Consider the following 18,235-nt stretch of genomic DNA (forward strand, 5'->3'; position numbering starts at 1 on the left):
TCAGTGTTTGTCCTCACACTCTCCTCTCTCTCTCCACTCCTCCACCTGAGCAAGACATTTGAATGAAATGACACACACTAGTGCATACCACTTCCCTCGTGAAAGCAATCAATCATCTCGATTGGAAAGACTCGTTCAACCCAGAGGAAAGGAGCGAATGGGCCAGAGAGCTCAGCAAACCCCCAGAATACTGCTCAGCAAACCCCCCAAAGACTCGTTCAACCCAGAGGAAAGACAAGTAAAACGTGCGCGGCCGCTACAGACTTGAAAGCCCTCGGAATACGAGGTCCCATCCCCCTCTCTCTGCTTTCTCTTGTATCCCTGTTGCAACCACACTTACACCTGGATATAGAGAGAAAGAAAGACAAGAGGAAGGAGGTAGAGAGAGAGAGAAATGCTAGCTGCTAAGCATATCAATTGGTCTCTCTTTGCCGGGGAAGTTAAACTGTTTGTTGTTCCTCCAGGCATCTCAAACACTCTTCAGGCATTTGCCTGGCTTCTCTGGTTGCTCTGGGAGTATCCCCCAGGGAAGCGTGGGGTTGTGGGGGTTGGAGTCTTTGCAGACTGCAGCGGGGCTCTCCTCGGGTGCTTATTTATTTATGCCTGCCAGGGGAAGTGGAGGTACCGACAACATCCCCTCGCTTTTAGAAGGTTAAGTCCCTTAGGCATCTATGTACATGCTTCTCTCTCCTTTTCTATTTGCTGAGGTGTCTAGATGCCACCGTCTTGTCTGGGTCTCTCGAGCAGTCTGTGTTCCTTCAGACCGTGACACTTTGAATATGTTTAATGTACATCCTTCTTTACTAACTTCCTGTCCTATCTTCTCCAAACTTTTTTGCCCAAGCTCATCCATCCCTAACTTCTCACAGATATATCTCACATGAGGATTTTGTGACAACGGTGGTGAACTAATAAACCAGTCCATTTCTTAGAGAAATATATAAGCTCTCACTTTTTTTAGCCCAATAGACAAATGTGAAATCAGAATTTTGCAGCATTCTCTCCCTCTCTGATTTTAATTAGATTTTTTTTCTCATGTGGATGGAGGGAGGCTAGGCAGGAGGGAGGGAGGGGCTGGGGTGGTATTTGGGTTTACCCTCCGGGTGAGCGTGCCCTGCTAGGCCCCAGTCTGCAGTCAGACAAAATGCCACATTAGTATTCTGGGGGTCTGCTGAGCTCTCTGGCCCATTCGCTCCAGCTGCAGCCCTGGAGACTGGACACTGCTTAACACAATGTCTGTCTGGTCTTTGTATAGCCTCTGGCTCTAACAGACAAGAGTTGAGCTACACTGGCTCTACTGAGATATCCAAAGGTATGGAATCACAGCAGTGTATCCCATCCTTATCTAGAAGTGGTGGGGAGGGTTGGGCATGTGTATGTCTGTATTCTAAATATGTGTATTCCAACGACACATACAAGTCATACAAGTCTAAAATAGCATATGGCATGCACCATGTGAACAGCACTATACAAATGTATGGTATACATGCCTCCCAGATGGTCACTGAGGGGTAAGGCCTTATATTATGCCTTATATTCACTGTAGCAGACAATAAGGGGCGGGTGGGGTTCGGTTTCCACCTACTGAAATAAACAGTGGGCTGTAACCTCCAGCATCACAACAAGACAAGCGCCATTTTGTTTTTTCCCCCCATAGATACACAAACAGTTTGTGTATTTACAGAGGTGGAAAGCCATCTGCTAGAGATTTAGGTCTAAAGACTGTCTTTACGGAACGCTGTTGGATTCTGCTGTACATGCAGTACCTCAGGGCTAGCAACATGCAAATTGAGATACTCTCGTTTAAAATGTTTGAACAGGGAGGCTTGTCAGAATCCTACAGATTTCAAACCAGAGGAGTAGAGAATATGGTGTTCAAAAGGAGAATGTGTGGTTTGTGTATGTGTATGTACAGTACGCATTTTGTGTATGCTTATGTGTGGTGGATGTATGCGTTGCACATACAGCAGTGGCTTGTGCATTCAAAATATATGGCACAGAGTGGACACAGTTAATTGTATGCAACGTATTCATGGGGGCTAATATTCTGCAGAGGAGCGATAATAATGATATCATACCTCAACTGAAAGTCACATTGCAGCAAATTGCTGGAAGCTATGGCTTCAGCACGCATTCCATTTTTCTTAAAGTTTGTGTGGAGCATTGAGACATTTCAGGGTTTCCCAAACTCGGTCCTCGGGACCACAAAGGGTACACGTTTTGTTTTTACGCCATAATACTACACAGCTGATTCAAATGATCAATCAAGCATTGATAATTTTTTGAATCAGCTGTGTCGTGTTAGGGCAAAAAAAAAAACATACACAGAGTTTGGGAAACATTGCATTAGCCTGCCATTACACACACACACACACACACACACACACACACACAGAGAGACGCAGGTAGGCTCACACACAAAAGCAAGTGCAAACACTCACACGCTTCATCACCGATTCCAAATGATATGCTGCTATAAAGCTAGCGTGCCGTAGCAGGTCAGCAGATGAGATACATACTTGAGGTGTAGTCTTAATAAATACTTAAGTGATGTAAAACACATTAGCAGTATACACAAGAGCAGGGATAAAAAGATTGGATTGCCCATGCTTTTTACCCTTGGTTCAATTACATTTTGGGAACTAAGTCCCCGAAAATTGATTTAAATAAATGACATAGCAGGAGATGGGAGGCAGACAATATTTTTTTAAAGAAAGCTAGAAGTTATTAGCATAAATGGTCTTAAATGTTTAAGGCTGAAAGCTTGTTCTCTAAATCAGGGTCATTGTTGTCCCCCCCAGTTTTATCATTGCACTGTGATACAAAACCAGTGTGCTTTAGGACCATTTGGATGCCACAGAGTGGTCTGGTAGGTTGTTGTTCCAGTTTCAGCTAGCTGGATTTAGGACCGTATGGAAACCACAGAGTGTGCGGACAGTCGGTGTGAAGGCAACGCTTCTGAAAGGATGGCATATAAGACCAGCGCGGGAGAGATAAACAGAGGCAGCTGCTGTCTGTGTTGCGCTTTTTCTCCGAGTTGCAAAAGCAAGCAGAGCAGAATCTGGCTACTCTTTAGTTGACTGATCTAGCTGGCAAGTTAACTGCTGTTAGACAGAAAATAATGTATTTATTCCCAGTGCTGAGTTAGTAGTGTAACTGACATGTTAGGTTCGCTAATATTTCATCCCGTCTCAACTGAAGTGAATTAGCTAGCTAGTAGTTACCACAGCCAGTTAAGCTCTAGCTAGCCTCTAGCTATCTGTCAGGAAGTAGTATCTAACAGCTGTTGTGTATATGGAAATGTTTTATATCCTTTGTTTTGTCCCGTTTCAACAGAAGTAAATTTGATGATGTACCATTATTCAGAGATAGCCAAAAGTTGGATAATGTTAGCTAGCTAGCTCACTAACTTTAGCTATTATTTTTGTCTCAATCACCCTAGACCTGAATCAAATGATGAAACCAGCAGTCAAACTATTGAAAACCGATAATCTACATTTTTCAGCGCAATGTGAGTTTTTATTAATCAGTATAGCAATGTAACATTATGATCTGTCAGTTTCCCTAGCTAATTCCCTACTTTTTACACTGACACGGTATAACCAGCTCTACACTGTGTCACTGTCATGGTACACAATCAGTACACAACACTATGCTCATCATATCTTAGCAGGATCAGATGGTAACAGGTGTCCCTGCAAGGTCAGACAGCCAGGGAAGACCAATCTATGGAGCTCAGGTGAATTTAGCAGTTTATTATTACAATCAGTGAATGGATACAAAGTTCCATCTTGAGTTGATGGGTACAGTCTGGGATCTGGGAACAATGGTCATTTCCATTATTAAACCATTGATTCTATTCTTGGATAATATAATGTATAAATGTACACCAAGGTAATTCTTTGTCAAGCTTCATCTAAACAGGGTCAGATGGTGACAGGGGTCTCAACAGGGCCAGGCAGCCAGGGAAGACCAGTCTGTGATGGCACAGAGGTGAACTTTTGCAGATAAAACACTTTATTATCTCTGTGCAGTAAACACTGGACCAGCAAGAAGATTCAAAGACTAAAACAATTTAAGGCAGTCTGAAAAACCTCTAAAGTTAATTTCCAAACTGTATCAAGTGTTGATAGAGGCTTTTCCCGATGACACGAAACATGTAAAGCAAAAATATGAGGAAGACCTGGGAGACGCTATTGATGATGAATGGATACAGATGTTTGAATACCCAGCCATATTCATATCATCTCATCTCAGACATACATTTCTCCAAGTTAAGACGATCCATAGAGCCTACTATTATGCGAGTGGAACTGAATATCATGCACTCAGACATGTTATTCCTCTGCTGGAGGTGTAAAACACAAAAGGGGACATATTTGTGTATGCTATGGTCTTGTGAAGGCTGGCTGAATTCTGGAAAAGAGTGTGTTCTTTTATCTCAGCATGCCTACAGATTCTCCCTTCTCCCTGTTTTTGTTTGCTTAGAAATGTTGATACTGGAGAATGTTATCAGAAAAAACTGTGTAAGCTAGCATTTCAAATCAAATCAAATCAAATTGTATTGGTCACATACACATGGTTAGCAGATGTTATTGTGAGTGTATCGAAATGCTTGTGCTTCTACTTCCGACAGTGCAGCAATATCCAACAATTAATCTAACAATTCAACAACAACTACATAATACACACAAATCTAAATAAAGGGATGGAATAAGAATATGTACATATAAATATATGGATGAGCAATGACAAGCGGCACAGACGAGATGCAATAGATGGTATAAAATACAGTATATACATCTGGGATGAGAAATGCAAGATATTTAAACATCATTATTAAATTGGCATTAATAAAGTGACTAGTGATCCACTTGTTAGAGTAATCAATGATTTCAAGTCTGTATGTAGGCAGCAGCCTCTCTGTGTTAGTGATGGCTGTTTAAATTCTTCGATATAGGGGGCGCTCTTTTAATTTTTGGATAAAAAACACATTCCCGTTTTAAACAAGATATTTTGTCACGAAAAGATGCTCGACTATGCATATAATTGACAGCTTTGGAAAGAAAACACTCTGACATTTCCAAAACTGCAAAGATATTATCTGTGAGTGCCACAGAACTGATGCTACAGGCGAAACCAAGATGAAATTTCAAACAGGAAGTGCCCCAGATTTTGAAGGCGCTGTGTTCCAATGTCTCCTTATACGGCTGTGAATGCGCCAGGAATGAGCTTACACTTTCTGCCGTTTCCCCAAGGTGTCTGCAGCATTGTGATGTATTTGTAGGCATATCATTTGAAGATTGACCATTTTACACTACATCTACCAGGTGCTTGCTTGGTGTCCTCCGTCGCAATTATTGCGTAATCTCCAGCTGCGTGTATTTTTCCATTTGCTTCCGAGGAGAAACCCAACTGCCACGAATGATTTATCATCGAATAGATATGTGAAAAACACCTTGAGGATTGATTCTAAACAACGTTTGCCATGTTTCTGTCGATATTATGGAGTTAATTTGGAAAAAAGTTAGGCGTTGTAATGACTGAATTTTCGTTTTTTTTTTCTTAGCCAAACGTGATGAACAAAATGGAGCGATTTCTCCTACATAAATAATCTTTTTGGAAAAAATGAACATTTGCTATCTAACTGAGAGTCTCCTCATTGAAAACATCCGAAGTTCTTCAAAAGTAAATTATTTTATTTGAATGCTTTTCTTGTTTTTGTGAAAATGTTGCCTGCTGAATGCTAGGCTTAATGATATGCTAGCTATCAATACTCTTACACAAATGCTTGTGTAGCTATGGTTGAAAAGCATATTTAGAAAATCTGAGATGACAGTGTTGTTAACAAAAGGCTAAGCTTGTGAGTGAATATATTTCTTTCATTTCATTTGCGATTTTCATGAATAGTTAACGTTGCGTTATGGTAATGAGCTTGAGGTTATGATTACGCTCCCGGATACGGGATTGCTCGACACAAGAAGTTAACAGTCTGATGGCCTTGAGATAGAAGCTATTTTTCAGTCTCTCGGTCCCAGCTTTGAAGCTTTAATAATCCTTTTGGTCTTACTGTGACATCGGAAGCTGTAGGTGTCTTGGAGGGCAGGGAGTTTGACCCCGGTGATGTGTTGTGCAGACCGCACTACCCTCTGGAGAGCCCTGCGGTTGTGTGTGGTGCAGTTGCCGTACCAGGCAGTGATACAGCCCGACAGGATGCTCTCAATTGTGCATCTGTAAAAGTTTGTGAGGGTTTTAGGTGACAAGCAACATTTCTTCAGCCTCTTGTTACGCCTTCTTCACCACACTGTGTGTGGGTGGACCATTTCAGTTTGTCCGTGATGTGTAGGCCGAAGAACTTAAAACTATTCTACTTCTCCACTGTTGTCCCGTCGGCTGTTTCCTGAGGTCCACGATCATCTCTTTTGTTTTTTTGACGTTGAGTGAGAGGTTGTGCCTTCACCTCCTCCCTATAGGCTATATCATTGTTGTTGCTGTTCAAGCCTACTACTGTTGTGTCATCTTTAAACTTGATGATCGAGTTGGAGGCGTGCATGGCCACACAGTCATGGGTGAACAGGGAGTACAGGAGGGGGCTGAGCACACATCCTTGTGAGGCCCTAGTGTTGAGGATCAGCAAAGTGGAGATGTTGTTTCCTACCTTCACCATCTGGGGGTAGCCCGTCAGGAAATTCAGGACCCAATCGCACAGGGCGGGGTTGAGACCCAGGGCCTCAAGCTTAAAGATAAGCTTGGAGGGTACTATGGTGTTGAATACTGAGCTGTAGTCAATGAACAGCATTTTTACATAGGCATTCCTCTTGTCCAGATGGGATAGGGCAGTGTGCAGTGTGATGACGATTGCATCGTCTGTGGACCTATTGGGGCGGTATGCAAATTGCAGTGGGTTTAGGGTGACATGTAAGGTGGAGGTAATATGATCCTTGACTAGTCTCTCAAAGCTCTTCATGATCACAGAAGCGATTGCTATGCGACAATAGTCATTGCGGTCGGAGGCTGAGCAGTTGCCATACCAGGCAGTGACGCAACCCATCAGGATGCTCTCGATGGTGCAGCTGTAAAACCTTTTGAGGATCTGAGGACCCATGCCAAATATTTTCATCTCCTGAGGGGAATAGCTTTTGTTGTGCCCTCTTCACGACTGTTTTGGTGTGCTTGGACCAGTTCAATTACCTTTGCCTTCTTAGGTACAGGAACAATGGTGGTCATCTTGAAGCATGTGGGGACAGCAGAATGGGATAGGGAGAGATTGAATATGTCTGTACATCAGCCAGCTGGTCTGTGCATGCTCTGGGGACACGACTCGGGATGCCATCTGGGCCGGAAGCCTTGCGAGGGTTAACACGTTTAAATGTCTTACCCATGTCGTCCACGGAGAAGGAGAGGCCCACAGTCCTTGGTAAAGGCCCACGTCGGTGGTACTGTATTATCCTCAAAGTGGGCAAAGAAGCTGGTTAGGTTGTCTGGAAGCAAGACATCGGTGTCTGTGACGTGACTGATTTTCTTTGTGTAGTCCGTGATTGCCTGTCGACCCTGTCACATACGTCTCATGTCTGAGCCTTTGAATTGCGACTCCACTTTGTCCCTACACTGACATTTAGCTTCTTTGATTGCCTTGCGGAGGGAATAACTACACTGGTTATATTCGCCATATTCCCAGTCATCTTTCCATGGTTAAATGCAGTGGTTCAGGCTTTCAGTTTTGCGCGAATGCCACAATCTACCCACAGTTTCTGGTTAGGGTACGTTTTAATAGTCACAGTGGGTACAACATCTTCTATGCACTTGCTTATAAACTCACTCACCGAATCAGCATATACATCTATATTATTCTCTGAGGCTACCGGGAACATGTCCCAGTTCGCGTGATCAAAACAATCTTGAAGCGTGGATTCCGATTGGTCAGACCAGCTTTGAATGGTCCTTGTCACGGGTACATCCTGTGTGTGTTTCTGCCTATGGAAGGGAGAAGTAAAATGGAGTCGTGGTCAGATTTCCCGAACGGAGAGCGGGGGAGGGCCTTGTATTCATCACGGAATTTAGAGTAGCAGTGATCCAGTGTTTTGCCAGCCCGGGTACTTCAATCAATATGCTGAACAGAATTTAGGTAGCCTTGTCCTCAACTTTGGGATATATAATATATATATATATATATATATATATATATATATATATATATATATTATCTCCTGGGAGATAATACAACAGCATTTGATTGTGAGGAATTCTAGGTCAGGTGAACAGAAGGACTTGAGTTGTTGTATGGTGTTACAATTACACCATGAATTGTTAATCATTAAACATACACCCCCACCCTCCTTCTTCTCGGAGAGATCTTTATTCCTGTCGGCGCGATGCACAAAGAATCCCGGTGGCTGTACCGAGTGTGACAGCATGTCCCCAGAGAGCCATGTTTCCGTGAAACAGAGTATATTACAATCTCTGTTATGTCTCTCTGGAAAGCAACCTTAGCTCTAATTTTGTCTACCTTGTAATCTAGAGACTGGACATTAGCGAGTTAAATACTCGGAAGCGGTGTGCACGCCTCTGAAGTTTGACCAGAAGGCAGCTCTTCTGCAGTGACATTGTTTTGGGTCACCCTCTGGAATCAGTTCGAATGCCTTGGGTGTTTCGAACAAAGGATCCGCTTCGGGAAAGTCGTAATCCAGGTTGTAGTGCTGGTAAATTGACGTCCCTCTGATATCCAATTCTTCCCAGCTGTATGTAATAACACGTAAGATTTTCTGGGCTAACAATGTAAGAAATACTACCTGAAAAAACAAAATACTGCATAGTTTCCTAAGGACTAGAAGCGAGGTGTCCCTTTCTGTCGGCGCAATCTTGCTATCTAAATAGGTATCTCCCACGACGTGGGCTAAGAAATGAATTGCCATTAATTAGAAGGTTGTTTATCTTCCACAATGGATAAAATAAATGTCAAGTTATGTATCACTAGATTTGATTTATTACAAGATTGAGCGTGTACTGTGCAATTTACATAAGTTCTGGAATGGATGCCTTATATGGAATACTGAACAACAAAAGGAATCTGTTGTGAAAACATGCCCACGTCATTTAGGCAATTCCTACCTGCTGGGCTGGTCAGACCTGGCCCTGGGGGTCTGCCGTACTGTTGGTTGTCATTTTGGCTTTGGCCTAACACACCGGAAACCAATGTTTCCCTAAGATCCTAAAGCTGAGTAGGGTGTGTTGGGTTGGGGAGCTGCAGGGCTGTGGGCCTCTAGGGGCAGGACGGTATAACCCAACTACGTGTATATCGTGTTCAAGTTAAAAGCGTTCTACAGTACTACTAGGCCTATGAGATGAATTATATGGAGGATGTACTGTTTCCAGTGGTGAAAGAAGGCGGTACGGGCTGTTACTGCGTCCTGACAAAATAAATAGTGGGGGTACGCTCAACCGGTCAAACGTGAGCCTATCACAATTAAAGCATGCCTAAAAAAGTATACGATATTAAACAATTATTTAATAATACTGCATGTCAGCCGCAAGAACGATTTTCTAATTCACTTGAAACCGGTTGGTACGCACTCCGAAATTGAATTGTGGTTTGAGGAGAACACTTACATTTTGTCAAGGCTGGAGATGAGTGGCTGGTGGTAGTGAGTGGATGAGACCGAATCGCGAGTGGAAAACAGTGGATGAATCAATTCAGGTTACAAGCGTAGGCCTAATGACAAATCACAGAATGTCATTCAATACACGCAGGTGTTTTGTAACAGATCTCTTTCCATTCATCAAAATGTGAGGAACAGTGAGTGCACTGTTGGGGTTTTTGATGCTGAAATGATTTTGTGAGTGGACGAATGTGTGGGGGTAGCCTACAGGAGCGCCTCTGTTAAGTGATAGTTTGACAATCAGATAAAAACATTGTGACTGGTTGTGTTTATGCAACATTAAAAGGCATAGGCGGTGACCATAAGGCCAGGGGAAGCTTTCCCTAAAGTCAATTGAATTAAATTGCCAAAATTATGTAGCCTAATTAGCTTACTCCTGTCTATGCAGGAGTAAATAAAATCATTCAAAATAGGCTATTACACCAGAGAGGATGATTTGGCCACCAAGGATCATTATCTTCTTTTAAAAAAAGCTGTGGGTTATTTTAAAATCGCATAGCCTACAGTCGGAAGGGTCTGCAATTTGGGCAGCGCACGCTGAAGATACCAATTCGATTATTATTAACTTAATTGGCACCAACAGAGAACATCGGCTAGTGATTGTGCATATTCACTGTCTTTGTCATTGAGTCAAGGCCAGTTTTGTTGGTTTTGGACAATAATTTCCTCCTCCAGGTTAGACGGACGTCATAATTGTATTTGTGTCTCTTTTCGTAGGCCAATTATATGAATCAGAAAACATATTTTTATTGAGTGTTTGTCAGTGTCAGCAGAGTAGGCTACCCTGTCATTTTTTCAGTATAAAAATTAAATTGTGCGTGAACTTGGATGTTCCGTTCCGGTAAGAAAATAAATCTACTTTCACCCCTGACTGTTTCTGTATGTACAGTTGAAGCCGGAAGTTAACATACACTTAGGTTGGAGTCAATAAAACTTGCTTTTCAACCACTCCACAAATTTCTTGTGGAGTGGTCTCCTAAAGTCAGTTAGGACATCTACTTTGTGCATGGCAATTTTTTCCAACAATTGTTTACAGACAGATTATTTCACAATTCCAGTGGGTCAGAAGTGTACATACACTAAGTTGCCTGTGCCTTTAAACAGCTTGGAAAATTCCAGAAAATGATGTCATGGCTTTAGAAGCTTCTGATAAGCTAATTGACATCATTTGAGTCAATTGGAGGTGTACCTGAGGATGTATTCCAATGTATTCAAACTCAGTGCCTCTTTGTTTGACATCATGAGAAAATCAAAATAAATCACCCAACACCTCCCCAAAAATTGTAGACCTCCACCAAGTCTGGTTCACCCTTGGGAGCAATTTCCAAACGCCTGAAGGTACCACGTTCATCTGTACAAACAATAGTACGCAAGTATAAACACCATGGGACCACACAGCCGTCATACCGCTCAGGAAGGAGATGCATTCTGTCTCCTAAAGTGGAACGTACTTTGGTGCGAAAAGTGAAAATCAATCCCAGAACAACAGCAAAGGACCCTGTGAAGATGCTGGAGGAAACAAGTACAAAAGTATCTATATCCACAGTAAAACGAGTCCTATATTGACATAACCTGAAAGGCTGCTCAGAGAGGAAGAAGCTACTGCTCCAAAACAGCCAGAAAAAAGACAGGCTACGGTTTGCAACTGCACATGGGGACAAAGATCATACTTTTTGTAGAAATGTAATCTGGTCTGATGAAACAAAAATAGAACTGTTTGGCCATAATGACCATCGTTATGTTTGGAGGAAAAGGGAGACGGCTTCCAAGCTGAAGAACACCATCCCAGCCGTGAAGCACAGGGGTGGCAGTATCATGTTGTGGGGGTGCTTTGCTGCAGGAGGGACTGGTGCACTTCACATAATAGATGGCATCATGAGATAGGAAAGTTGTGTGGATATATTGAAGCAACATCTCAAGACATTAGTCAGGAAGTTAAAGCTTGGTCGCAAACGGGTCTTCCAAATGGACAGTGAACCCAAGCATACTTCCAAAGTTGTGGCAAAATGGCTTAAGCACAACCAAGTCAGAACTGAAAAAGTGTCTGCAAGCAAGGAGGCCTACAAACCTGACTCAGTTACACCAGCTCTGTCAGGAGGAATGGGCCAAATTTCACTAGACTAGTGGGGGTCGGACGTGGAGGTGGATCGGGCTGGTTGGGCGGTCTGAAATTTGACATAGAGGATGTCAAATCAAAAGTTGTCTTTGTACTTAATTTGTTAATTTGTCAGGCTATTATGTAACACCATATTGATTATTGAATTATCATAAATCTAGTCTTATCAATCACTAGCCCTGAGCGGTTATTGTTGTCAATTGCTGTGCCCCAACCAGCCATGATTGATTGGGATTGCTCACAATCCACTGAGAGCTGCCATGTGAGGCGAGTGAGCTCCTCTCAGCGACATCAAGGCAGAAATCCCACAGCCTCACAACACCAAATTAATGGTAATTGCACTCCCCTTAAAGTTGTCTTTCACCGCTGTGAGAAAAGTTCAAGTGGCAAATCAATCTCAATCCGACTGGTTTGAAGTGGCACATTAGGATTTTGGATACCCAAGTGGGGTGTTGATTATGATTATTATAATTTTGGAATGTTTGTGTGAAAGCGGGCATGACGGCCACATGTAGCCATGCAGGTAAATATCCCTATCTTTTGCAATTTAAAGTGCCAAAAATGTAGTGTCCAATCAAATGATGACCCAACATGTTTTTTTGTGATTATGCAGCTCTCTTCTAGAGTGTGTTAAAGGGTGTGCTGCTAATTGGCATGTCCTATTATCCTGAGTTGGAGGGGTGTGTTGGGTCATACCACCTCTGTCCAGCAGAGGGGAAATGGATTCCCCGAGTAAAAATGTTATGCTAGAATATACTATGTACAATGCATATATTTAAAACTAATCATGTTAAATGATAATACTTATGCATAATCATGTTTCTGCTTAAAATGTTTTAATGTACACTATCTCTGTAGACTCTCTTCCTCAGATATGTGGAACTGGCTATTCCTTTTATATTATGAGCACCAACCTTATGGCTTCAGTTAAAGCTCCGAGTTGTGCCTGTTCTGCTGTGTAGACCAGTTGAGGCTGGTGGGAGGAGCTACAGGAGGACGGGCTCGTTGTCGTGGCTGGAATGGAACGCATCAAATATATGTTTTTCCATTCCGGGCCATTACAATGAGCCTGTCCTCCTATAACTCCTCCCACTAGCCGCCACTTATGTAGACCTCAGATAAAACACGTATCTATGTTTGAGTCAATAGAACAGTTTTACTTTAATTCATTTACATACTTTTAAGTACTCTTTTATGCACTATGGTTTTTGACTTCCCTTAGTAAACAACTTTAGGTTTGGGAAAATAAAACTGTTCATATTTGCAACCCTGTCTGATATTCAGCCACAGACATAAAACATCAGTACATGTGTCAGAGAAAGAGCAGTGCTTGACTTGGGCAGGATCTCACTGGAGCTGAATACCAGCACTTTTTTCCTACTGCTTGAACTCCCACACCTCTTGTAGAATATTATCTCAAAAGTATTGTGGAGCTCCTGCACCTAAATATAAACAGTCCCTGCACCCAAAAATGAGTACTGGCATCCATTTCAGTCCAAGTCAAGCACCGAGCAAGAGAGAAGGTGAAGAGAGATAGATAGTCCACTTACCGCCCTGCGATGAGTCACCTGTGGGTAGACCAAAAGAGAGAGAGAGAAAATATATTTTAGTTCACAGCTCGAATCAAGACTTCAGTGGAACAACCCCGTTCATCCCCAACCTGACACTAGTACAAAGACGGATGACATACTGAAAGAGGGAGAGAGAGAGGTGAAGACAGCAATTAATAAGAGCAATCGGCACACTTATATCCACAGAACAACACACGATATAAACCTGCTAGCTGCTGACATGTGTCTGTGTAAAGAGCTCGGGGAAGTTTCAGTGTCATGGTCTTCCTTGTAAAGAACAGACAAGTCAACATCTTTCAACTTCCCCATTTTCAAATGCACCTTTAAAACTTTTTCTGTGGATCTGGAAAGACGCACACGCTCATTTGAAATAGATTCGCGAGGGCGTTTTTACATGTCAGTCCACCCTGAAAAAAAGCTGCTTTGCATTTGTTGTCTCTTTTGCTCCTCCCATTGCTTGTGAATTATGGCCGGCTATCACACTCCGAATCTGGCCACTATTCCCAATCACTGTCAATGACATTGCATAAAACGTAGACAACCCTGAAATACCGGACGCCATAAGCAAATCATATTGGAGCCCGCCCAAGCGAGGAGAGTGAGAGAACGAGAGAGAAAGAGAGAGAGAGAGAGAGAGAGTAGGGAGTGACTGCATTAAGTTTATTCCAGGTTCTGGGAGAGCTCATCTGGGGTTTGGTGGACGGAACTAGAGCAGACTGGAAGACCTAGTCCAGTGAGCGATGGAAATAAGAATGAGAGAGTGAGAGATGGAGGAATCACTATTCAATCATGCTGACAGCTCGATATCAATATCTGTGGGGCTGCGATGCTAGTACCACTGTCTCCTCTCGGCTCTCAGCTCCATATATGGGAACCCAGCCCAGCCGTACAGTCCCTGGACCTGCTCTATATCTAACAAACAGACAAAAATTGTTTTAGTAAAACATGGAAACTTTCAATATCAAGATCAAATCAAAAGTGTATTGCTACTGTAGCATACACAGATCTGCAGATGTTATCGCAGATGCAGTGAAATGCTTGTAGTTTTTAGCGCCAACAGTGCAGTAATACCTAGCAATACAAACATAATCCAGAATTATGGCATTTTTTTTATACATAGGATGAGCCATGACTAGCCATACAGTACATGCATATGAAGAGGGTGAAACAGTATGTAAACATAAAGTGACCCGTGTCAATGTCTAGAGCGGGGTTTCCCAAACTCGATCCTGCGGCCCTCCTGGATGCACATTTTGTTGTTTGCCTTGGCACTACAGAGCTGATTCAAATAGCCAACTCATCATCAAGCTGATTATTTTATTCAGCTCTGTAGCGCTAGGGCAAAGACTACGTTTGGAAGAGTACATGGTGGTAGCCGGCTAGAACAGTGATTAAAGTTCAGGGCGGGTAGCTGAGTGGAGGCGGACTAGTGGTGGCTATTTAACAGTCTGATGGCCTTGACATGGAAGCTGTTTCTCAGTCTCTCAGCTGTTTCTCAGTCTCAATCTCTCTTCATCGGAAATATTGATCTGCTGCCGTAGTCAAATTCACAATCAGGGGACGTGAGCAGCTTTTGCCAATCGGCAGGTGTTAAGTGGTTGGTAGGTTTGTGTGTGAGTGTGTGTGCCTGTGTATGTTTGTGTGTGTGTGTGCCCAGAAGGGTATAGAACATACTCCAGGTCCACTGTGTCCATGAAGAAAGAGCAGCCATATTTGCCCTTTTTCTAAGGGTTCTCGGTCTCTCTCCAAACCTCACGCATGGATGCTCACACACACACACAAACAGGCCAGAACAGATCGAAAACCAAGCTCTTGTCCCTACTGTGTTTTTGCTAGTCCTTGGTATAGGGTCCAGGGCCCATGCAGAGCCTTGAGTGTGTTCAACGGATCGGACTCAGGAAAGAATGTGATCCATCAATAGCCTTGGTCTCTGAGGTCTTGTTCAGGGATATTGACACTGACGGCTGCTCATCCGCATGGTATTCAGTATGTTATGGTAATAGAAAAGAAAGAACAAAATGTTCTGTCACACAGTACAGACACGCACCGAACACACGAAAGCAAACACACTCAGGGAGAGAAGGAGATATGGATTGAGAGAGTAGAGAGAGAGAGAGAGAAAGTCAAAGACCGTCATAGAGAAAGAAGAAAATGTACAAAGAAAGAAAGAACAAACGAACTAACTATCAAAATAAAGAAAAGAGACCGAAAATCAAATACACTCACACTGCTATACCCTGTTCAAAGTCCCAGCCTATACCAGACAAAACAAACACATAAAGACATACACACACGGCAAGCGCCCACGCAATATCTCCACATGGCAGCCGCTGCAATCTTTATAGGCCTACAGTGGGATATAGTGCGGGGCTAACTGTGCACTTTATTGGTCGTGTATCACACAAGGAGGTCTGCTGGGAGCAGGGCAAAGCTCGTAATGTCTCCGGTGACCCCTGCAGCACAGTAAATAACCACTGCTAGCAACTTTAGATGCTAGAGGCTAACACTGGGGAGAGAGGCTCATAGTGGGGAGAGAGAGTCTACTGATCACCAGCATACAAATACAAGTAGTAAATAAGCAGAATTAGCGACTTTAGTGGCTAGAGGTTAACACTAGGGATAGAAAGTCTGGTGGAAGCTAAAACTAGTGAACAGTACCCCTTACCAAAATATTTTTTCCCGCAAGTTTGTGGCAAATTTGCTGCAAACTAAATAGTGTGCCACAAAATGTAACCAGAAGTTTGCACTAGTGGTGAATATGCGGGAAACCTTTGGCAACAATAGTATTTATTGCCACTAGCGGCAAACAGTTCGCCAGAAGTCATTTTTGGTGAACACAAGACAGTAACCGTTGATGACCAGTCAGGGGGAGAAGAAAAATCAGTTGCAAATGGAAACCAAACAATCTAGCTACCTACCAATGTTGTCCGGTGAGTGTCTAACTTATTACTTAAACATATTATATAAACATTAAAATTAGCTAATTAATGCCTGGTTAGCAATGTCATGTTTTATTGGATAGAGTGAAACATTGCTATATCAGTTTCAGCCTGTCAGCGCCACTGAATGGCTAGCTAGCTTGATAACATTTACTATCATATTTTTTCACATTTAATCTGAAAGCTAGCTAACTAACGAATGACCTGCTAAATATTTTTTAAAACATATTTTTAGGTGAAGACGTTGCTGTCTTTCAATGTCAATATTCTAGCGGCACTGTTCAGTAAGCATGTTAGCTAGCACAATAGCTAAGGTAACGTTAGCAACAATATGAGGTGACTTGTCGTCAAAGCAAAACGTCACTTCTGCACATGGATACCCTTCCTATACCCGTGGTGTTGGAAGAGGCTGAATTGGGAAGAGGATGCATCAACACCCTGGAAAGATGTTTGCGGTGCACTCACTGATGACACTTCTTTTGAGTCATACATGAGTGTATCATCTTCAAGCATGATCAGGTAAGCAAATGCATGTATTATTCTCATGAAATGTAGCCAATTCATTAATTCATTCTTTGTCACAATTAGATATTTCATTGCTTTAAACTATTAGAGAGCTCATGTAGTTATATCTCTTTCTTTTCGTTGTTGTTGAAACAATCCGTTACCAAGCAAAAAGAAAGATTGATGCCCTCAATCAAACTGAGGACAGAGAAATATGTGCACAAGGTCAAAATGTATTGAGATGCAAGTTAACAATAATTCCTTTTAGTTGTTCTTCTTTCACCCAAGCCTTAAACACCAGAGTTAAAAAGAATAGACAACTAGTAGACAACTTGCTCTTGATGATGACGTCCTCACTCTAGATTGAAGATCATAATTCGTTGATTAGTTTGAATCAGTTGTGTTGAGGCTTGGCTGAAAAACATATACTGTGTACAGTGGCTCTCTAGGTACAGTTGGCCACACATTTAAAGGTACATTTAGTAGGCCTTAGTCCCAGTTTATGCTAGCTACATTGTTTGATTATATAGCCCCCCCCAACCATATCTCTAATATATCTCTAAAGTCTCCTCAAAAAGGCAATAGTTCTGAAGTTGATTTAGTTTTTGTTGATTTAATTATTTAAAATATTGTTCATTCTCTATTCTAACTTCTATTGGTTGAAAAATCATTGCTTGGCTCATGTAAATTCTGCATTTCGACCATTTAAACATCCTAAGGTTAATTCACATCCCTATAGTGTTCACATCAGTGGCGGCTGGTGGGAGAGGCTATAGGAGGAACGTATCAAACACATCAAACATATGGGAACCGCGTTTGACTCCGTTCCATCTATTCCATGCCAGCCATTACAATGACCCTGTCTTCCTGTAACTCCTCCTACCAGCCTTCGCCGGGTCCCTTTTTTTTTTTTCATATCAATGTTGTAGCTACATAAAAACAAACAATTTATCTGGAAAATATTCCGTCTTTGCTCTTATCTTCATTAGCATGCTGAGGATTTTAAGGTTAATATTGTGACGCAATGTTTTCATTGTGAGAGAGATAAGACATTTATATTGGATTTATTTTTTATCTGTTCAAGACACTGAATATATGTCATTTTAGTATCATTAGTTTAGTTTTATTTGTGAGTAGAAAGTTCCTTTAAAGTTATATTTGACTTGGTTTAAGTAGATAAGACACAATCCATTTTTCGGGGGAAACGGAAGTTATGTTGAAAATACTGTATCCCTGAAAAACGGGGAAAAAATACGCTTTCTGCCAAACCCACGGAGAGTGTACACAAACTAACAAAGAAAACAGATCTAATTTGCATATTACTAATGAGTTTGCAGTAGAATGCTCACCACAAGGTTCCCATAATTTCAGAAGTTCACAAGTCGCCGCAAATTTGCCGCAACCGATTGCTGCAACCGATTGCTGCAACAGATTGCCACAAAAGTAATT

General features: G+C 42.2%; 1 protein-coding gene across 5 annotated transcripts in view; it reads right to left on the reverse strand.

Moving 5' to 3' along the window:
* Nucleotides 1-18,235, reverse strand: part of nrxn2b (neurexin 2b) — a 1,016,923-nt gene that overhangs the window by 686,408 nt on the left and 312,280 nt on the right. For all 5 annotated transcript variants that reach the window (XM_031792165.1, XM_031792164.1, XM_031792163.1 and 2 more), the window contains one exon: nt 13,323-13,340. In XM_031792165.1, the coding sequence (XP_031648025.1) occupies nt 13,323-13,340 (18 nt within the window). The remainder of the gene's footprint in view (nt 1-13,322; nt 13,341-18,235) is intronic.

The sequence above is a fragment of the Oncorhynchus kisutch genome, linkage group LG16, assembly GCF_002021735.2.
Source record: "Oncorhynchus kisutch isolate 150728-3 linkage group LG16, Okis_V2, whole genome shotgun sequence".
Classification (NCBI taxonomy): Eukaryota; Metazoa; Chordata; class Actinopteri; order Salmoniformes; family Salmonidae; genus Oncorhynchus; species Oncorhynchus kisutch.